The 16,919-nt window shown below is 36.9% G+C and overlaps 1 protein-coding gene across 1 annotated transcript; it reads right to left on the bottom strand.

The window, feature by feature from the left end:
• Window positions 1-449: 449 nt before the first annotated feature.
• Window positions 450-3,161, bottom strand: LOC121799914 (ORM1-like protein 2). The gene is made up of 3 exons (XM_042199434.1): window positions 2,742-3,161; window positions 1,452-1,600; window positions 450-880 (listed from the first exon to the last, which is right to left on the bottom strand). Exons 1-3 carry the CDS (start codon window positions 2,925-2,927, stop codon window positions 742-744), a joined length of 474 nt encoding a protein of 157 aa, XP_042055368.1. The 5' UTR covers window positions 2,928-3,161; the 3' UTR covers window positions 450-741.
• Between the last annotated feature and the right edge of the window lie 13,758 nt (window positions 3,162-16,919).

Raw genomic sequence — 16,919 nt, 5'->3', positions numbered from 1 at the left:
TAATTTGAAACCAGGCCTTAAAACTATAGTACTAAAAGCCACTTGAATTTACATGCTAAACCAAAATTCCACCTAATTAATCAATGGTTAGGCTGATTAATTACATATGTTGCCATAAGTCATGAGTGACAATCATTGCAAATATGTAGCCAACAGCTAAACGTTCAAACTTCAAACAACAAATAAAAGGTCCGATACAAAAACTATTCACTAATTTGGAGCTAGTATACAAGGGTCCCTCCAAACATTGCCTTTAACAAAACCATGTCCTAAGAAAAGTAAACCAAATTCGAAGTGTATCTACAGAGGCAAGAAAAGTATAGCTAGGGTTGACAAATAAAGGCATAGTTATCATAGAACATACCTGGTTGAATCACTGAATGACAAGTGACGGTGCAAGTGTTGAAAGTAATTCAGCCCTTTATATACATGATGTTCGGCCAATAAGATCAGTCTAAGACACGATTATAGATTATAAGCCGGATCAAGATACTGATCAAGACACAAGTATACAAACTTTCTAGTGTGAATAAACAGCTTGTTTACAATTTAGTGCCTATCAGTTTTGAGGGTGACCGTAAAACGAGTAAAGCAAAATATGCTACACAGACCAAAACGTACTAATGAGTTTCAGATGCAGATTCTATACACCAAAGATGCATAACCTTCTTTACAGATATTGTGAGGATCATGCATTTTCCAACTACTAAGTTAAGATAAACTGTTGGACGAGGTAGCAGTTCACAGATCCCCGTTGATTCCGAAGATTCGGACCTTGTGCATATTAGGGAACTTGGCAACAACCAACACAAGTACTGCCACTGTGTTGAAGAGCAGCATCGGATATTGATAATCCGTTGTGTGAGATGCTATCAAGTAGCTGTCAACAACACAAATGAAAAAAGGGAACATGATTAATATGAAGGGAGAAATAAAGAAGAAACAACAAATTTCTTTCACATCCTCAAAAAAAAAGGAGGCGAGGCTAACATCGTAACATTATTTCAATTTGACAAAGTCCCATTATTTATACTTTCAGTTTTCCTAATCATAAGAAGTCATTCAGGAACTTGATGGCCACCTTACATAGGTGCTGTATACAAGAAAAGTAGTTATCCGGAGATAAAACTTTGAAGTTCTGTTTTTTAGTTATGATATATACCATCATATCAATATCACGGTGAAGGCACCAAATATTGTACTCTTTCCGTCCACCTTTACATGTCTCATTTTGCCATTTTGGTCCATCCTCAATTACTTTTACTTGTCTTGTCTCATTTCATTTTGCCATTTCCGTCCACTATCTTTTTCCATCACATTCCTTAGCCAAAAAGCAAGATGTTTATTGGTGGACACAACAATCTCCATTCTCATATACAATCAACAATAGATATAAGTGCATAGCATTATTCCCAATATTAAACAACAAACTAAAGGAGGAAAGAGCTTACAGAACCACTGGAACAACTGTGAGGAACTTTCTATTGCGAGTGAGCTGCTTTCCATGGTCAATCTGCTCCCACCATGTCAAGCCATTATAGATTCCCTGATCATCACCAAAAGGTGTTCCTTTTTTCCAGTGGAAGAAGTGGTAAGTTACCTACATATAGAACCAAAACTGTCATGTCAGAGAGAACCTCCTACTGATCATCAGCAAGAACAAAAGGTTCAGTTCTAGGCACATCAACGAGCCTATTGATAGTAGTCTAAAAACTAACTTAAAGTCATCTGAAGAAGAACTAAATGGCGATTGCACTACAGACACACACACACACACACTCCTATATGACTATAATTATATATGGTTAAATTATCACTGACTGCATGCAACACAGGCATTATTAATGGACGAGCAGTAAAGAGAGACCATACAACTCTCCAAACAAGCAGACTTAGTAAGCATTTGAATATTTGATACTAGAGCCTCTACTGCCGAGTATTCAATGGCCAAAAATCCATTCCCTGTGGAAAAGGATGATGTATCTAATATGTATAGTCTGTAGGGGGTGCATAAATATCCTAAACATCACATTCCAAGAATGAAGCATAGGAAGGAGAAATTGACTGCGTCAACATAATTCTAAAACAGATCAGATGTAAGAACCACTACCATATTAGAAGCACTCTCCACAAACACTTCTACAAAGCACTTTCTAGCTCAAGCATTCATGTGAGGAACAAGTATAATCAACAGCTACAGAATTATTGAGTTGGCTAGTCATAGCCCCAATTTTACTAACAGACCCAAGCCCAGCACAATTAACTTCCCAACCCATTCCATATACATGTATTCACAAATGTAACCATGTTCATGACACCAAGAATGGCACGAGAGAGCCATACAAACCCGAGACCAATTACGGTTAGAAAAATTACAGAACAACGTAATAAGAACAGTCCAACAGTACAAAGTAATCACATAAAGATTGGGATGCAAATGAACCAAACAATTCACATCTTGGCTAGGGTTGATTACCAAAAGCTTATTTAAGCCGCACCTCTAACACAATCTCAATCGTCAGTTCTCGAATCTAAAATCTAGCCCGATTCAACTAGTACTGAATCGATGAATTATCCAATTGTTAACAGTTAAAACAATAACTCTAGCGTCATATTGCCGGACAGAAGATCCGGGCACAGACAAGGAACCTAAGCCACAATCATGACCATCTAACCCTAGGGCAAAAAACACCCAAATTAGATCACAAAAAAAATAGAAGAGACGAGCGGCGATGACATACGAGGAAATGGCAGACATTGACGATCGTCCACGCGGTGCCGGGGGTGCAATTGGTGACGGAGAGAACGACGAGCCATGAGAAGAAGAGAATCAATATGTAGGTAGTCCATACACCGGGATAGGTGAACCACTCAGTGTTCCGGTTGAGATCCGCCGGCGGCTCCATCTGCACGTAGAGTTTCCCCATAGTCGCCGATCGCGATTGGATCCGAATTCGATAGAGATCCGACCCGGTGAATCGATGAACGGCGTCGTAGAAGGTGGCGGGGAAGGACTTCGGAGTGATCAAAATGATGTGTTGTGGCGTGTTTGTTTTGCTTTTTCCGGTCGCGGTTTTTAAGATAAACCCTTTCCGTATTTCATGAATGAATGAGTGCCGTCCAATTTTTGGTTCAGCTGGTTAAACCAAGTTTCAGGATTACGACGATGATGATTACTTATTTATAAATGCATGTTTCATAAAAATAATTACTACTACTATTTGTTGAGCCCTGACCCCCAAAAATCAAGATTAAAAACGCATCTATGGATAACAATTTAAACGTAAAAATCTTAGTAACATTTTCTCTATTCCAACATATTCCTAATAATTTTGATTTGATTACTGTAATTTACGTAAGGCACATTCTTAGGTCGTCATATTTTTTATTTTATTAAATTCTTATACAGTTTTTATGTTATAATAGATCCTTTGGTTTCTATTTCATTTCGTCCTTATTAACATTATTTATAATTGATAAAGTTACATGTCATATTTTAGTTGGAGAATAAGGATGCGTGCGGCATGGATTTATGAAAACTCCACATTTGAACAAAACAATGAATATTGAATAAGCAATTTGTTAAAATCATCTATATTCCCCTAAAAATCATCTATATTTACTGCGTTTCTTTTCTGCAATAAAAGAAAAAGGTTTAATTCCTAATACTCTATGAATACATCAGAGTTATCGGTATTGTAATTTGAAAGTTACGATTTGATTTATTTTTTGATTTGGTAATTGTGATTTTCCTAGATCATTTATGAGCGTGTTTGCATATATGCTGCTATGTCAATACATATTATTGTATATCGTATTGTGTGTAGATCGTGTTGGAATTTAAAAATAATATATTCCCTCTGTATTCAAAAAATAGAAATATTTGAAACGACACATGTTTTAATACACAATTAGTAAAGTAAGTGAGAAAAATTGATAAAATAAGAGGGAGAAAAAAAAAAGTAAAGTAGTGAAAGTAGAGTTAGAGGATTGTGTCCATGTCTTAAAATAGAAAGATTCTAAAGTTATTATTTTTAAGGAACGGAGGGAGTATCAATTTATCATACTAGGTTTAATTTATCGTATCGTGTGTAGATCATATTATCGAGAATTTTCTTAATAGTTAAAATTCAGATTAAATCATAACTAGATTGTTGATCCCATAAAAATCAACTCTACAATTTATCATTTGGATGCGCGTAAATGTTCTTACATTTGTTTCCCTTCATTACGTCCCTCGTTCATCTACAATTGGATTAAAGTATCACATTACAAAATTTGGTTGCTTATAATATTATTATACTCCCTAGTTATTTTAATTCTGAGAATATACTTATTAATAGAAATTAAAATCCTTTTATATCTAAATTCTTAACTCTTACGTGCTTTATGCGTACCTTTTCGATATTATAATGAATATGTACTACGACTTCAATTTTCTCTTGAAAATAAAAGAAGGAAACATAAACATAAAACAAAATTATTAAGCAAGTCGACGATAAGGGAAACGTGATCCTTGGAAATAGGATATAATTTGAAAATGGACGTAAAAGCATAATAAAACAAAAGAATAGGAAAACAGTTGTACATTCTTTTGGAAAATGGAAACCGATCAATTGTTATGTAGATTAGGTCTTCTTTCTAAATCAAAATATAAATTTATTATTCCACAAGTCTCGAATTTATCCAATATGTCTATATTATTATATATATACACACACTTTTTGCTCCGTCGTGTCTATCAAGTTGATTAGTTGAGTATCTTTTTAGATTCAAGTTTAATTGGCTTGATTTAAAATTGGTTTTAAATAGTTTAACTCGACTCAATCATTTTGTACATGATCACGACCAAGTAGGAAATCGACTTTTGATGGTAGAAGTAATTAATAATAAATGTTTATACTTCGGAAAGAATCGGCCAACACTAGCTAAGGTCTATGGTTCAGTCAAATTAATTTAAATTTATTAATTTCACAGGTTCAAATGAAAAATGAAATAAAATAAGAAAGTCATGCGTGGAAGATATAAAATGCAGTATATTTGAAATTGACTAAGGCATACAAATCTCACTTCATTCCAATGTAATGTTCAGTGGTCCTGATATATATATTGTCACGTGGTGTGTCTAACCGATTATAATTGCATAAACTATTTTTCATCCTATCTTTTTTACTCTCTTTCTGCAATTATAATTAATTCAACACACTACATAGTAATATGTTTGAACTAATGAATTTTTACTCAATATTTTAATGAACTAACTTGCCAACACAAGACACATATATCAAACATTATTTCCCCGCTTAAACCTACTTTCGATTTTTAATAATTATCCTCGTTTCGTAAATGAATAAACACTTTTCGAACTTCAAACTAAGGATTTTACAAGAGGTGAACAATTCACATTTGGCAGAGAGTTAGTGTTGAAATTAGTCACTGTCATTTGTGGAGCAATGGTTATGTATATATTATTCGAGATTTTAATGAATTTATTCAATAAACTTAGTCACAACTTAATCGTGGATGCATGACTATGAAGTGCACGCATCATCATATATACAAATTGTTTACAAAAATTTCTTCGTATTATCATGATTATCTTGATTTTATGCAACCAATTATGCTACTCCGACCATCAGTAGTATAATTAAGTGGATTTGTGGCACAAATCATATATTATCTTATGATAAATCTATTCTTATATATTGTCTTCATTAAGAAAAGCTGCAATTAAGTTTGGTTTGCATGCAAATTGGAATTCCATATCATCTTATACGACATTTAATTTGGTAGATCGAACAAGTCGACATCAATGTCCGGATATATTAACTACCAAATTCTAAGTTATAAATATTGAATTTTAGTTAATCAACTTTATATTGGTGTTACGAAGTAGTATGGGATTAGGTAATAATATTAAAGTTGTTAAATGGTATAGACAACATATTTAGAGAAGAAAGCAATGGGAGAAGATTATTGTATTTTGATTGAATGATGAAATGGTACTCAACACCCATATATTTATAGGGATGTTGGTGACTTTTGAGATCCTACAATAAATATATATTCATGGAACTACACTACTATTGGAACAATGCATGCACATCTTCAATGCTTCTTGGAACTCTATTCTTCTTTAATGCTTATTGATACTTCCCCTTTTCTCAACACTCCCCCTCAAATTGAGTGGTGGGATCTCCAAAACTCAATTTGGAAAGCACATCTTCAAAGCTCCTTGAGTTGACTGCTTTAGTTAGGATGTCGGCAAGTTGATCCTCAGAGCGAACAAAAGGGAGTTCGACAATCCCATTCTCAATGTTTTCTTTGATGAAGTGTCTGTCAACCTCCACATGCTTCGTTCGATCATGTTGTACTGGATTTTGTGAGATGCTTATAGCGGCTTTGTTATCACAATACAACTGGCACTTGCTTGGAGGGAGATTAATCTCTTTCATCAATCTCCTTAACCATAAAATCTCGGTCAACCCACTTTTAATCCCACGAAATTCTGCTTCGGCACTCGAAAGAGCCACCACCTTCTGCTTCTTACTTCTCCATGTTACCAAATTACCTCCAACAAAGGTAAAGTAGCCTGCTGTAGACTTCCTATCGTTTGGGTTCCCTGCCCAGTCAGCATCTGTATAACCATGAATCTCAAGATGCCCATTTTTAGCGAACAACACTCCATGCCCTGGAGTTCCCTTCAAATACCGACAAATCCTAAGTGTTGCCTCCATGTGATCTGTCTGCGGCTTATGCATGAACTGACTTACGACCCCAACTGCATAGGCAATATCTGGCCTAGTGTGCGAGAGATATATGAGTTTTCCGACTAGTCGCTGATATCGACTACGGTCAGCCAACTTGGCTCCTTCTCTGATTTGTAATCCGTGATTAACCGCCAGAGGAGTGTCTGCTGGTTTACATTCCAGTAGGCCAGTCTCTGCTAGGATGTCCAAGATATACTTCCTTTGTCGCAGAAAAATTCCTTTGGTTGACCTTAGCACTTCAATCCCAAGAAAGTACTTGAGATTCCCCAAGTCCTTCATCTCAAATTCCTGAAAAAGATTTTTCTTTAATTCCTCAATCTCTTCTAGGTCGTCACCTGTAATAATCATGTCATCAACATATATGATTAAACATGTGATCTTGTCACCCTGCTTCTTAAAAAATAGCGTATGGTCTGAATTGCTCTGTGTATATCCATAGCTAATCATTGCCCCAGCAAACTTCCCAAACCATACTCTTGGAGATTGCTTCAATCCATACAAGGTCTTCCTCAATCGGCACCCTTCACCTGCTTTAAAATCTGTTGCAAAACCTGGGGGTGCCTCCATGTAAACTTCTTCTTCCTTCTTCAACTCTCCATGTAGGAAGGCATTCGTTACATCAAACTGGTGTAATGGCCAGTCCCTATTAGCAGCAATGGATAACAACACCCGAATTGTGTTCATCTTAGCTACTGGAGAGAAGGTCTCAGAATAGTCAACTCCATATGTCTGAGTATAGCCTTTTGCGACAAGTCGTGCCTTGTACCTTTCTATCGAGCCATCAGGTCTTCTTTTGATAGTGAAGACCCATCGACAACCCACTGGTCGTTTCCCTTCTGGTAGAGCACATTTCTCCCATGTGTGGTTTCGAATCAGTGCATCAATCTCTTTCTTCATTGCTTCCCTCCAATGCTTGAATTTCATAGCTTCTTCCCATGTCTGTGGTATTTCTTCTTCCTCATATAGTGCATTCTCGAAAGCCCGAGCCATCTCTGATAAATGGCCTTTGGCTAGGTTCACAACAGAGTACCGCTTTTTCTTGTCAATCCTCTCTGGCGTATACCTTTTGGGTGGAACTCCTCTGTTTGACCTTGGTGGAAGTATGTACCTCCCAGTGTCAGGGTCAACTCCTTCGACCTCGACTTCCTCAATTTCCCTTTCTTCGGCCTCAATTGAATTTTCTTCTGCACTTACAGTGTTAGCCAAACAATTATCTGTATCCACAGGATTACTTACATTGGATAACCTTAACGGAGAAATATTTGAGGCGATGCCACTTTCTACGATGGACTCTACCACATCAGAGACTTGCTCAGCGGAATTGCTTACTGTTTTCTCTGATAGATCCGCATCAGGATTGCTTGGCGTTGGCAGTGGCATTGAGATCCAACTTAGCGGGTCCGTATCATTATTATCCCTAACATTACTCTCCCCCTGACCGCTAAGATGGGTGAAGAAGTACTCAGTTTCAAGAAAGTTGCAGTTCATTGTAACAAACATCCGGTTGGACTTTGGATCGAAACACCTATACCCCTTTTGATTTACCCCATATCCTACAAAAACGCATTTGATAGCGCAAGGGGATAGTTTAGTTCTTTCATGTTTAGGAATGTGGACAAAAACGGAGCATCCGAAGACGCGAGGTTCAAGAGTCAAGGGCGGAGGAATTTTTGTGAAGGTGGACAAGACTTGTAGAGGAGTTTTGTGTTTGAGAATACTTGTGGGCAATCGGTTTAAGAGATAGGCTGAGGTGGTAATGGCTTCTGGCCAGAAGTGTTTCGGGGCTTTTGACTCTATAAGCATAGAACGAGTCATTTCGAGGAGAGATCGATTTTTCCTTTCAGCCACACCGTTTTGTTCGGGAGTATGAGCACATGTGGTTTGGTGTATAAGACCTTTGTTTTGGAAGAGTTGTTTCATGGTAGAATTAACGAACTCCCCCCCATTATCTGACCGAAGGACCTGAATGGTTTTGTGAAACTGAGTTTGGATAAGGTTATAGAAATGGGTAAAGTGTGACAAAACTTCAGATTTTTGTTTCATGAAATATATCCAGGTCATGCGAGTGCAATCATCCACAAAAACTAAGAAATATCGAAAACCTTGCCCCCCAATAACTGGTGCGGGCCCCCAAACATCAGAGTGTACTAAGGCAAATGGGGTTTCAACACGAGTATTACTTAATGGGTAAGAGTTCCGATGACTTTTGGATAAAAGACAAGTTTCACAGTACATGTCATGCTTAGGAATAATACTAGGAAATAACAATTTTAAGTAACCGATAGATGGATGACCCAAGCGCCGATGCCAAAGCCAAGCTTTCCGGTCAGCTGATCCGTGAGTTAACATGGCAGTCCCTTTTTGAGCTATCTCATCCACATAGTAAAGCCCATCACGTTCAGTGCCACGTCCAATTATCTCTCCGGTTCGGATATCCTGCAACAGACAAAATTGTGGCTGCATTAGTAACGTACAATTCAATTCCTTTGTGACATGACTAATGGATAATAACTTATGAGACATCGAAGGAATATATAGACAATTTGATAACTGCAAAGTTGGGGAAATGTTAACGGTTCCAGCCCCCTCAACCACCGTAAATTCCCCATTGGCAGTTTGGATATGAGATTTTAGAGGTTTCTGAAGGTTGGTAAGGTCTGAGGCATCATATGTTATGGTATCGGTTGCCCCACAGTCAAAAATCCATTTATCATTTTTCTCATGGCCATTAGATACTGCACACACAACTCCAAGCTTCTCGAGAGGCTGAAATCGATTTTGGCAAGTGGTTTGGGAAATTATGGAATTTTCAGGAGATTTGGGGGCTAATTGTGACTGAGAATTTTGGTGGGGTAAAACCTGCAATTTCCCAAAGATTTGGGGGCTTCCAATAAAAGAGCCCCCTAACCCTAATCTACCTGAATCAGGCGCCGCCTCTCCCCTCATCAATTCTTCACTCCAATCGTGAATTACACTCCCACTTCCGCTGGCAACGAAGTTTGCTGCCCCGGTTGTGTTCGCCGGCTGAGCAGCTTCATTTCTGGTCCTTCCTCCTGGCTGGACAGCACCGGCGGTTTGCACGACCCCCTGCACGGCGTTGCCTCCGTCGCCTCCAACTGCTGCGGCGGCGTGCCCGCCACGGTTCCAGGGTGTTTGCGGTTGCGGCGGCTTGCCGTGCTTCTCTTCCCACCAATCTGGATATCCAACTAGTTCAAAGCATGAATCTTTTGTGTGTCTTTTCCGTTTGCAGTAGGAACACACCAATTTTGACTTGTCTTCTTCATCACTTCGCCGATTTCTATCATTGCCACTGCCGCGACCACCACTGTTGCTGCCGCGACCACTACCGTTGCTGCCGCGACCGCCACCCCGAGAGCCGCCGGTAGGGTTCTGCCACCCTCGGATGGCGAGGCCAGTTCCAATTCCATCCATGGCAGCTGCTCCGCCGGTGTTTGCCTGTTGTAGCACTCGGAGTCGTGTCTCCTCCTGCTGAATCAGGTTGTACGCATAGTCGACGGAGGGAAGCGGGTCCATTTTCAGTATCTCCCTCTTAGTTGTTTCATATTTGCTATCAATTGCATAGAGAAACTGACATACTCTCTGATCTTGTATGAATTTGTTATGAATCTCCATATCCTCTGGACATTTCATTGGGTTCGTCTGTTTTTGGTCGATTGAAATCCAGATCTCTCCCAACCGGCTCCATATTTCTTCTAATGAACTGCTTCCTTGTCTCAGTGTGGTTGCTTTGAACTGAAGATCATACACCTGGATTTTATCTCTTCCGCTCCCATATGTGACGGCCAACGCATCCCATATATGCTTTGCCGTCGGATGTTGTGAAACTCGACTGACCAGTCGAGGCTCAATGTTTTGTACTAACCAAGTGATCACACAGTGATCGGCTTGTTCCCATTGTATGAAGGCTGGATCGGTTCGCGGTGGGGAATGAGGCACTCCGGTGACGTGAGATACCATTCCCCGACCGCTTATTGCCGTCTTCATCAATACGGACCAAAGGGCGTAATTTTCTCCATTCAACTTATTCCCACCAATGTGGAGGGGCTGCGTGTCAATTCTGAATGGCATGGCAGCTGTTTCTGGTGGATTTGGTTGGTTCATCGCAAAACTATTGCGCATAAAGTTGGCAAATTGCCGGGCAAATTCATCTGCCATAGATGAATCTGAGGTTTCGGTTACTATATAGTTGTCATTTGACATTTTGGCTTATGGTTATAGGTACAGCGGAAAAAGGAAAAACAAAAAAACGGGAAGGGGCCGAGAAAGGTATCAAGGACGATGATGATACCTTATCTGAGTCCAAACCCGCTTTGATACCATGTTAAATGGTATAGACAACATATTTAGAGAAGAAAGCAATGGGAGAAGATTATTGTATTTTGATTGAATGATGAAATGGTACTCAACACCCATATATTTATAGGGATGTTGGTGACTTTTGAGATCCTACAATAAATATATATTCATGGAACTACACTACTATTGGAACAATGCATGCACATCTTCAATGCTTCTTGGAACTCTATTCTTCTTTAATGCTTATTGATACTTCCCCTTTTCTCAACAAAAGTTAGGCCTAATTCATTTACCGATTAGCCAATTACTCGTGTCGAAGTATAACGACTAATAAGATGTTTCGGATTTCATGATTTTATCAAAATTCTTGCATGCATTTTTCTTTTATCGGCCTGACCTTATAGCTAGCAGTACTGCATTTGTTGACAAGAGTACAGTTTAAATTTTATTCATAATCACAACTATAATCGTTTGCATCCAAATTGATTAGAGTATTTCCGTCGACACATGCAAGTAATAATTTCTACTCCTTGCTACCACATTAGTGCTTTTTTTTATGCATTTAGGTCTATTTATATGATAAAATATTTTGAACCCGAAATAATATATTTTCCCTTATAAAACAATCGTGGTTTGTCACAGCCAATTCTAATGCAGTCAATATAATCAATATAAAAGGCGTGTGTATATATATTATATATATATATAAGGAGATGATCAAAGTATAACTAATATTAAGTGTATAATTAGAGAATAAGTCTCAGTCACATATTATCTTAATCCAATGACTAAAATAAGTAAATATTTTTAGTTAATAAAAACTGCATAGGGGTATTTTAGGAAATCATCTTTAGTTAATAAAAATTACATAGGGATATTTGCTTTGTTGGCATTGGCTTTTGAATTCATAGCTACGACCACAGTGGGGGTGGCGCCGGAGAGGATATTGGCGGCGGTGGGGGAGCTGGCAAAGGCGATCGGGGCGGAGGGGCTGGTGGCAGATTCAATCGTCGTCGCGTCGTCGCGTTTGCGATTGGTCGGCGGGGGAGGGGAGGGGTGATCGTGGACTCGGGGACGACAGTGACGTGGTTTCCGGCGGCGGTTTATGCGGCGCTGCGCGACGCGTTCAGGAACATGACGGGGGAGCTGCGGCGAGTTATCGATTCTGAAGAATGAATTCGGTGACCTACCAATTAGTGAAGCATGTTAGATGCCATGATTGTTGGATAATTCCCGATTTTCTTATATTGATCTGCCTCTATCGGTGAAAAGAACGGTTTCAAGGCCAATCATTAAGGAATTTTTAGTCTCTGGTATCATAGAAATTTCGATTTTCTAACACGTAATTAGGATTATTTCCTTTCATTTTTTTGTAATATTGCTTGTATAGATTCTCAACAAAATTATTATGATTATTGTTCTGTCCTTTTTTTTTTGCAGTTAAAGTGTTTGTAATGTGAAATTGTCCAATTGCAGCATTAGTTGTGATGAATATTTTCAAATTAACTTGCAGTGTTAATTTTGTTTGACATGTATTATTGATGTGTTTATTTATCCTAAATTTTTGTTAAGCAATTTTCAGTACATGATTAGAGTGATGTGTTCCACGGCTAGAGTGAAGTCTCTGTGATATTTGTTTATAGTGATGTATTTTGTTAACATCAGTGAAGTAATTACATGCTTAGAGTGATGTGTTTTGTAAACAACAGTGAAGTAAAATAATGCTACGAGTGATGTGTTTTGTAAACAACAGTGAACTAAGATCATGCTAAAAGTGATGTGTTTTGTAAACAACAGTGAAGTGAAATAATGCTAAGAGTGATGAGCTTTGTAAACAACAGTGAAGTGAAATAATGCTAAGAGTGGTGTGCTTTGTAAACAACAGTGAAGTAAAATCATGCTAAGAGTGGTGTGATTTGTAAACAACAGTGAAGTAAAATCATGCTAAGAGTGATGTGCTTTGTAAACAACAGTGAAGTAAAATCATGCTAAGAGTGATATGTTTTGTAAACAACAGTGAAGTAAAATCATGCTAATACTGATGTGTTTTATTAATAACGGTGAAGTAAAAAAAAGATTTCATTGCCAATCATAGCCTCTTAGAATACCCAAATCAACGCACACTATCCCCACTAATGCAATTGCAACAATTCATTAATTAAAAAGTAACTGTTACAATCACAGAAATAACCGAGAGAGATTAACACCAAATCCGTTGAATAACAATAATCACATGGAGTCTAGTTTAGTAATAATATCCCAACAATACATCGCAAAATCAACTCAACAAATAGTTGGTTCCATTCCCAACATAGTAACAAAAATAGACTCCCTTCACGTTCCTGCCACCACGTAATCCAATCCCCCTCTTTCTCTCTCTCCTCCATCCTCAAATTCATGGGACTCAGATCTCTATTCAAGAAGAAGAAGGAGCCGGAGCCAGACAACGACAGCCTCCCAATCGCAATGGCATCGAGAATGGAGGACGAGCTGGAGAAGGTGTTCAAGAAATTCGACGCAAACGGCGACGGGCGCATCTGCGCGGAGGAGCTGGGGGCGATCATGAGCAGCCTGGGTCACCCGGCGTCGGAGGAGGAGCTGCGGGGGATGACCGCACTCCTCCATCGGCCACCACTCCAGGGAGTTGTGAATTAAAACTAGCCTCTAATACACAATATTCATCTTTGTTTGTTAAATGATTATTTTACCCCGTCTACTTATACTGTGAAGTAATTTTCTGGATCAGTTTTGAAATGCTAAGCTGATTTTTCAACCTTTGATTTCTTAATCTTGTGATTGAAATTTATTCTCTAGTTATATACTTAAGGAGTAGTTGCTCTATATCACTACTCATATATATATATATAGGAAAATGATCAATACAAAACTTGATCTCAATACAAAATCCAGACCAAATCATGACCATGAGATTTGACAATCCAATGGTCAATAATTAAACAAAAACACGGAGGGTCATTGTAAAGCAGTTTTAGGTCATATTATAAACTTTGGATTTGAGGCCATGTTAAGATCATTTCATGTCATCCTTACTATAATGACGTAAAAATAAGCTTACAATGACCTAAAAATGACTTTTGTATGCTTGGTTCTGCATTTTTGTATTAAGAATGGTTTTGCATGGATCAAAACCCTATATATATATATATATATATATATATATATATATATATATATAGAGAGAGAGAGAGAGAGTTGTGATCAATGTCGAACCAATTTTAAAGACCGAACTAGAGACCAAATATGGGCCATTAGATCTAGTTTTTTTGATGAGATGTGATGCTGTGTAAATTTTTCGGTCTTCATTACAAGCCCATTTTACTTCATTGTATAGGTTTATTACTTCATTCCGTACGTAATACCTTGAAACTACAACATGTTTTTACTTTCTTCCAGTAGGTTTTGAAATGATTCAACATATGTTTCATTTGAATTCATTGGCCTGAGTTTTTACTTTATTTACATTAAAAAATGCAATTTATTCAATTGCGTTTATTACTTCATTTAGAAACGTTATTACTTAATTGGATAAGGTTTTTACTTCATTCCAGTAGGACTTCAAATGCTTCAACACATACTTCATTCCAATAATTTATTACATCATTCCATGTGTTTATTACACCATATCAGCGTTGTGGCGGTGGTGATAGATATTGTAGAGAGAAAGAACGACACGCGACGGCGAAATCGCATTTACGTACTGGAATGAAGTAATAATCCTACTGGAATAAAGTAAAAACCTACTGGAATGAAGTAAAAACCTACTGGAATGAAGTTAAATCTTCGTAGCATGTTAGCATGACTTATTTACCTTCGGGTGAATTAAAATAGGCTCGTGATGAAGGCGAAAATAATTGATATATTTGTGCCTCTCATCCATAAAAAAACTAATTCTAAAAACCATAATTTGGTATGGTTCGGTGGTTCGGTCTTTAAGAGTGGGTTTGTGAATAATGGGACTCTATATATATATATATATATATATATATATATATATATATATATATGGGTGCATTATAATGATAACCCCAATTTCCGTAATAACCCTATAACTAAATCTGGACCACACATTTTTAAAATCACGTGGTCTAGATTCAAACTTAGATTTACTTCATAAAAAAAGCGCGGGGGTAAATATGTCATTTCGCTCATAATAAAATTTACGTATCCAAATTTCGCTCATTTAATTTCTGAATTTCGCTCATTTTATCATTTTATCAGTCAGTCAAAAGTATCATTTTATCAACTTAGAGTATCATTCTATCCGGCAAAACTATCATTCTATGCAATAAACCTAACATATATCATTTTATCAGTCAGTCAAAAGTATCATTTTATCAACTCAGAGTGTCATTCTATCCGGCAAAACTATCATTCTATGCAATAAACCTATCATTTTATCAGTCAATCAAAAGTATCATTTTATCAACTCAGAGTATCATTCTATCCGGCAAAACTATCATTCTATGCAATAAACCTAACATATATCATTTTATCAGTCAGTCAAAAGTATCATTTTATCAACTCAGAGTATCATTCTATCCGACAAAACTATCATTCTATGCAATAAACTTAATATAATCGGCACAATACATAATATACAAACCTACAAAGCAGTAAACGTATCATTTTATCAACTCAGAGTATCATTTTTATAAGGTTACTGTCATTTTATCCGCTTAGATTATCATTTTATCAGGTAAAAGTATCATTTTATTAAACAAAAATGTCATTTTATACACCAAAAATACCTATCATTCTATCGGCTGAAAGTATCATTCTACCCGGCAAAACTATCATTCTATCGGCTGAAAGTATCATTCTATCCGGCAAAACTATCATTTTATCAGTTTTATGTCATTTTGTGACGTTAAAGTATCATTTTATCAGCTTATATGCAATTTCTTCAGCTAAACTATCATTTTTATAAGGTTACTGTCATTTTATCCGGTTAGATTATCATTTTATCAGATAAAAGTATCATTTTATTAAACAAAAATGTCAATTTATACACCAAAAATACCTATCATTCTATCGGCTGAAAGTATCATTCTACCCGGCAAAACTATCATTCTATCGGCTAAAAGTATCATTCTATCCGGCAAAACTATCATTTTATGCAGTAAACCTAACATTTATAAGCTAAAAGTATCATTTTATCAACTCAGAGTATCATTCTATCCGGCAAAACTATCATTCTATGCAATAAACCTATCATTTTATCATTTTATCAGTTAGTCAAAAGTATCATTTTATCAGCTCAGAGTATCATTCTATCCGGCAAAACTATCATTCTATGCAATAAACCTATCATTTTATCATTTTACGTGATATTTGGCGAAATTCAGAAATTAAATGAGGGAAAATGACAGTTTTACCCCCGCGCTTTTTTTTATGAAGTAAATCTAAGTTTGAATCTCAAAACTATCATTCTATGCAATAAACCTATCATTTTATCATTTTATCATTTTACGTGATATTTGGCAAAATTCAAAAATTAAATGAGAGAAATGACAGTTTTACCCCGCGCTTTTTTTTATGAAGTAAATCTAAGTTTGAATCTCAACCACGTGATTAGAAATATGTGTAGTCCAGATTTGGTTAGAGGGTTATTACGATATTTAGGGGTTATCATATGATCACGACTATATATATATATATATATATATATATATATATATATATATATAGGGGAGCATTATTCTCATATTCATCCCTTAGATCCTTTATTCTTCTTAATATGAGCCGTTAGATCTCATTCATCAACGGTCCAGATGATCTGCATTATTACACTATAATGATGCATTATTAGTC

Source organism: Salvia splendens, chromosome 1, assembly GCF_004379255.2.
Source record: "Salvia splendens isolate huo1 chromosome 1, SspV2, whole genome shotgun sequence".
NCBI lineage: Eukaryota > Viridiplantae > Streptophyta > Magnoliopsida > Lamiales > Lamiaceae > Salvia > Salvia splendens.
Note: the sequence above shows the minus strand (reverse complement) of the source record. Positions and strands in the feature narration are given on the sequence as shown.

Bases quoted from the DNA above. Each gene is read 5' to 3' on its own strand.
- LOC121799914 (XM_042199434.1), bottom strand. From the start codon at position 2,927: ATGGGGAAACTCTACGTGCAGATGGAGCCGCCGGCGGATCTCAACCGG. The intron at 1,601-2,741 runs GTATGTCATCGC...TTCTATATGTAG, and splicing joins TCAATGTCTGCCATTTCCTC to GTAACTTACCACTTCTTCCA. The intron at 881-1,451 runs GTAAGCTCTTTC...TGTTGTTGACAG, and splicing joins ACAGTTGTTCCAGTGGTTCT to CTACTTGATAGCATCTCACA.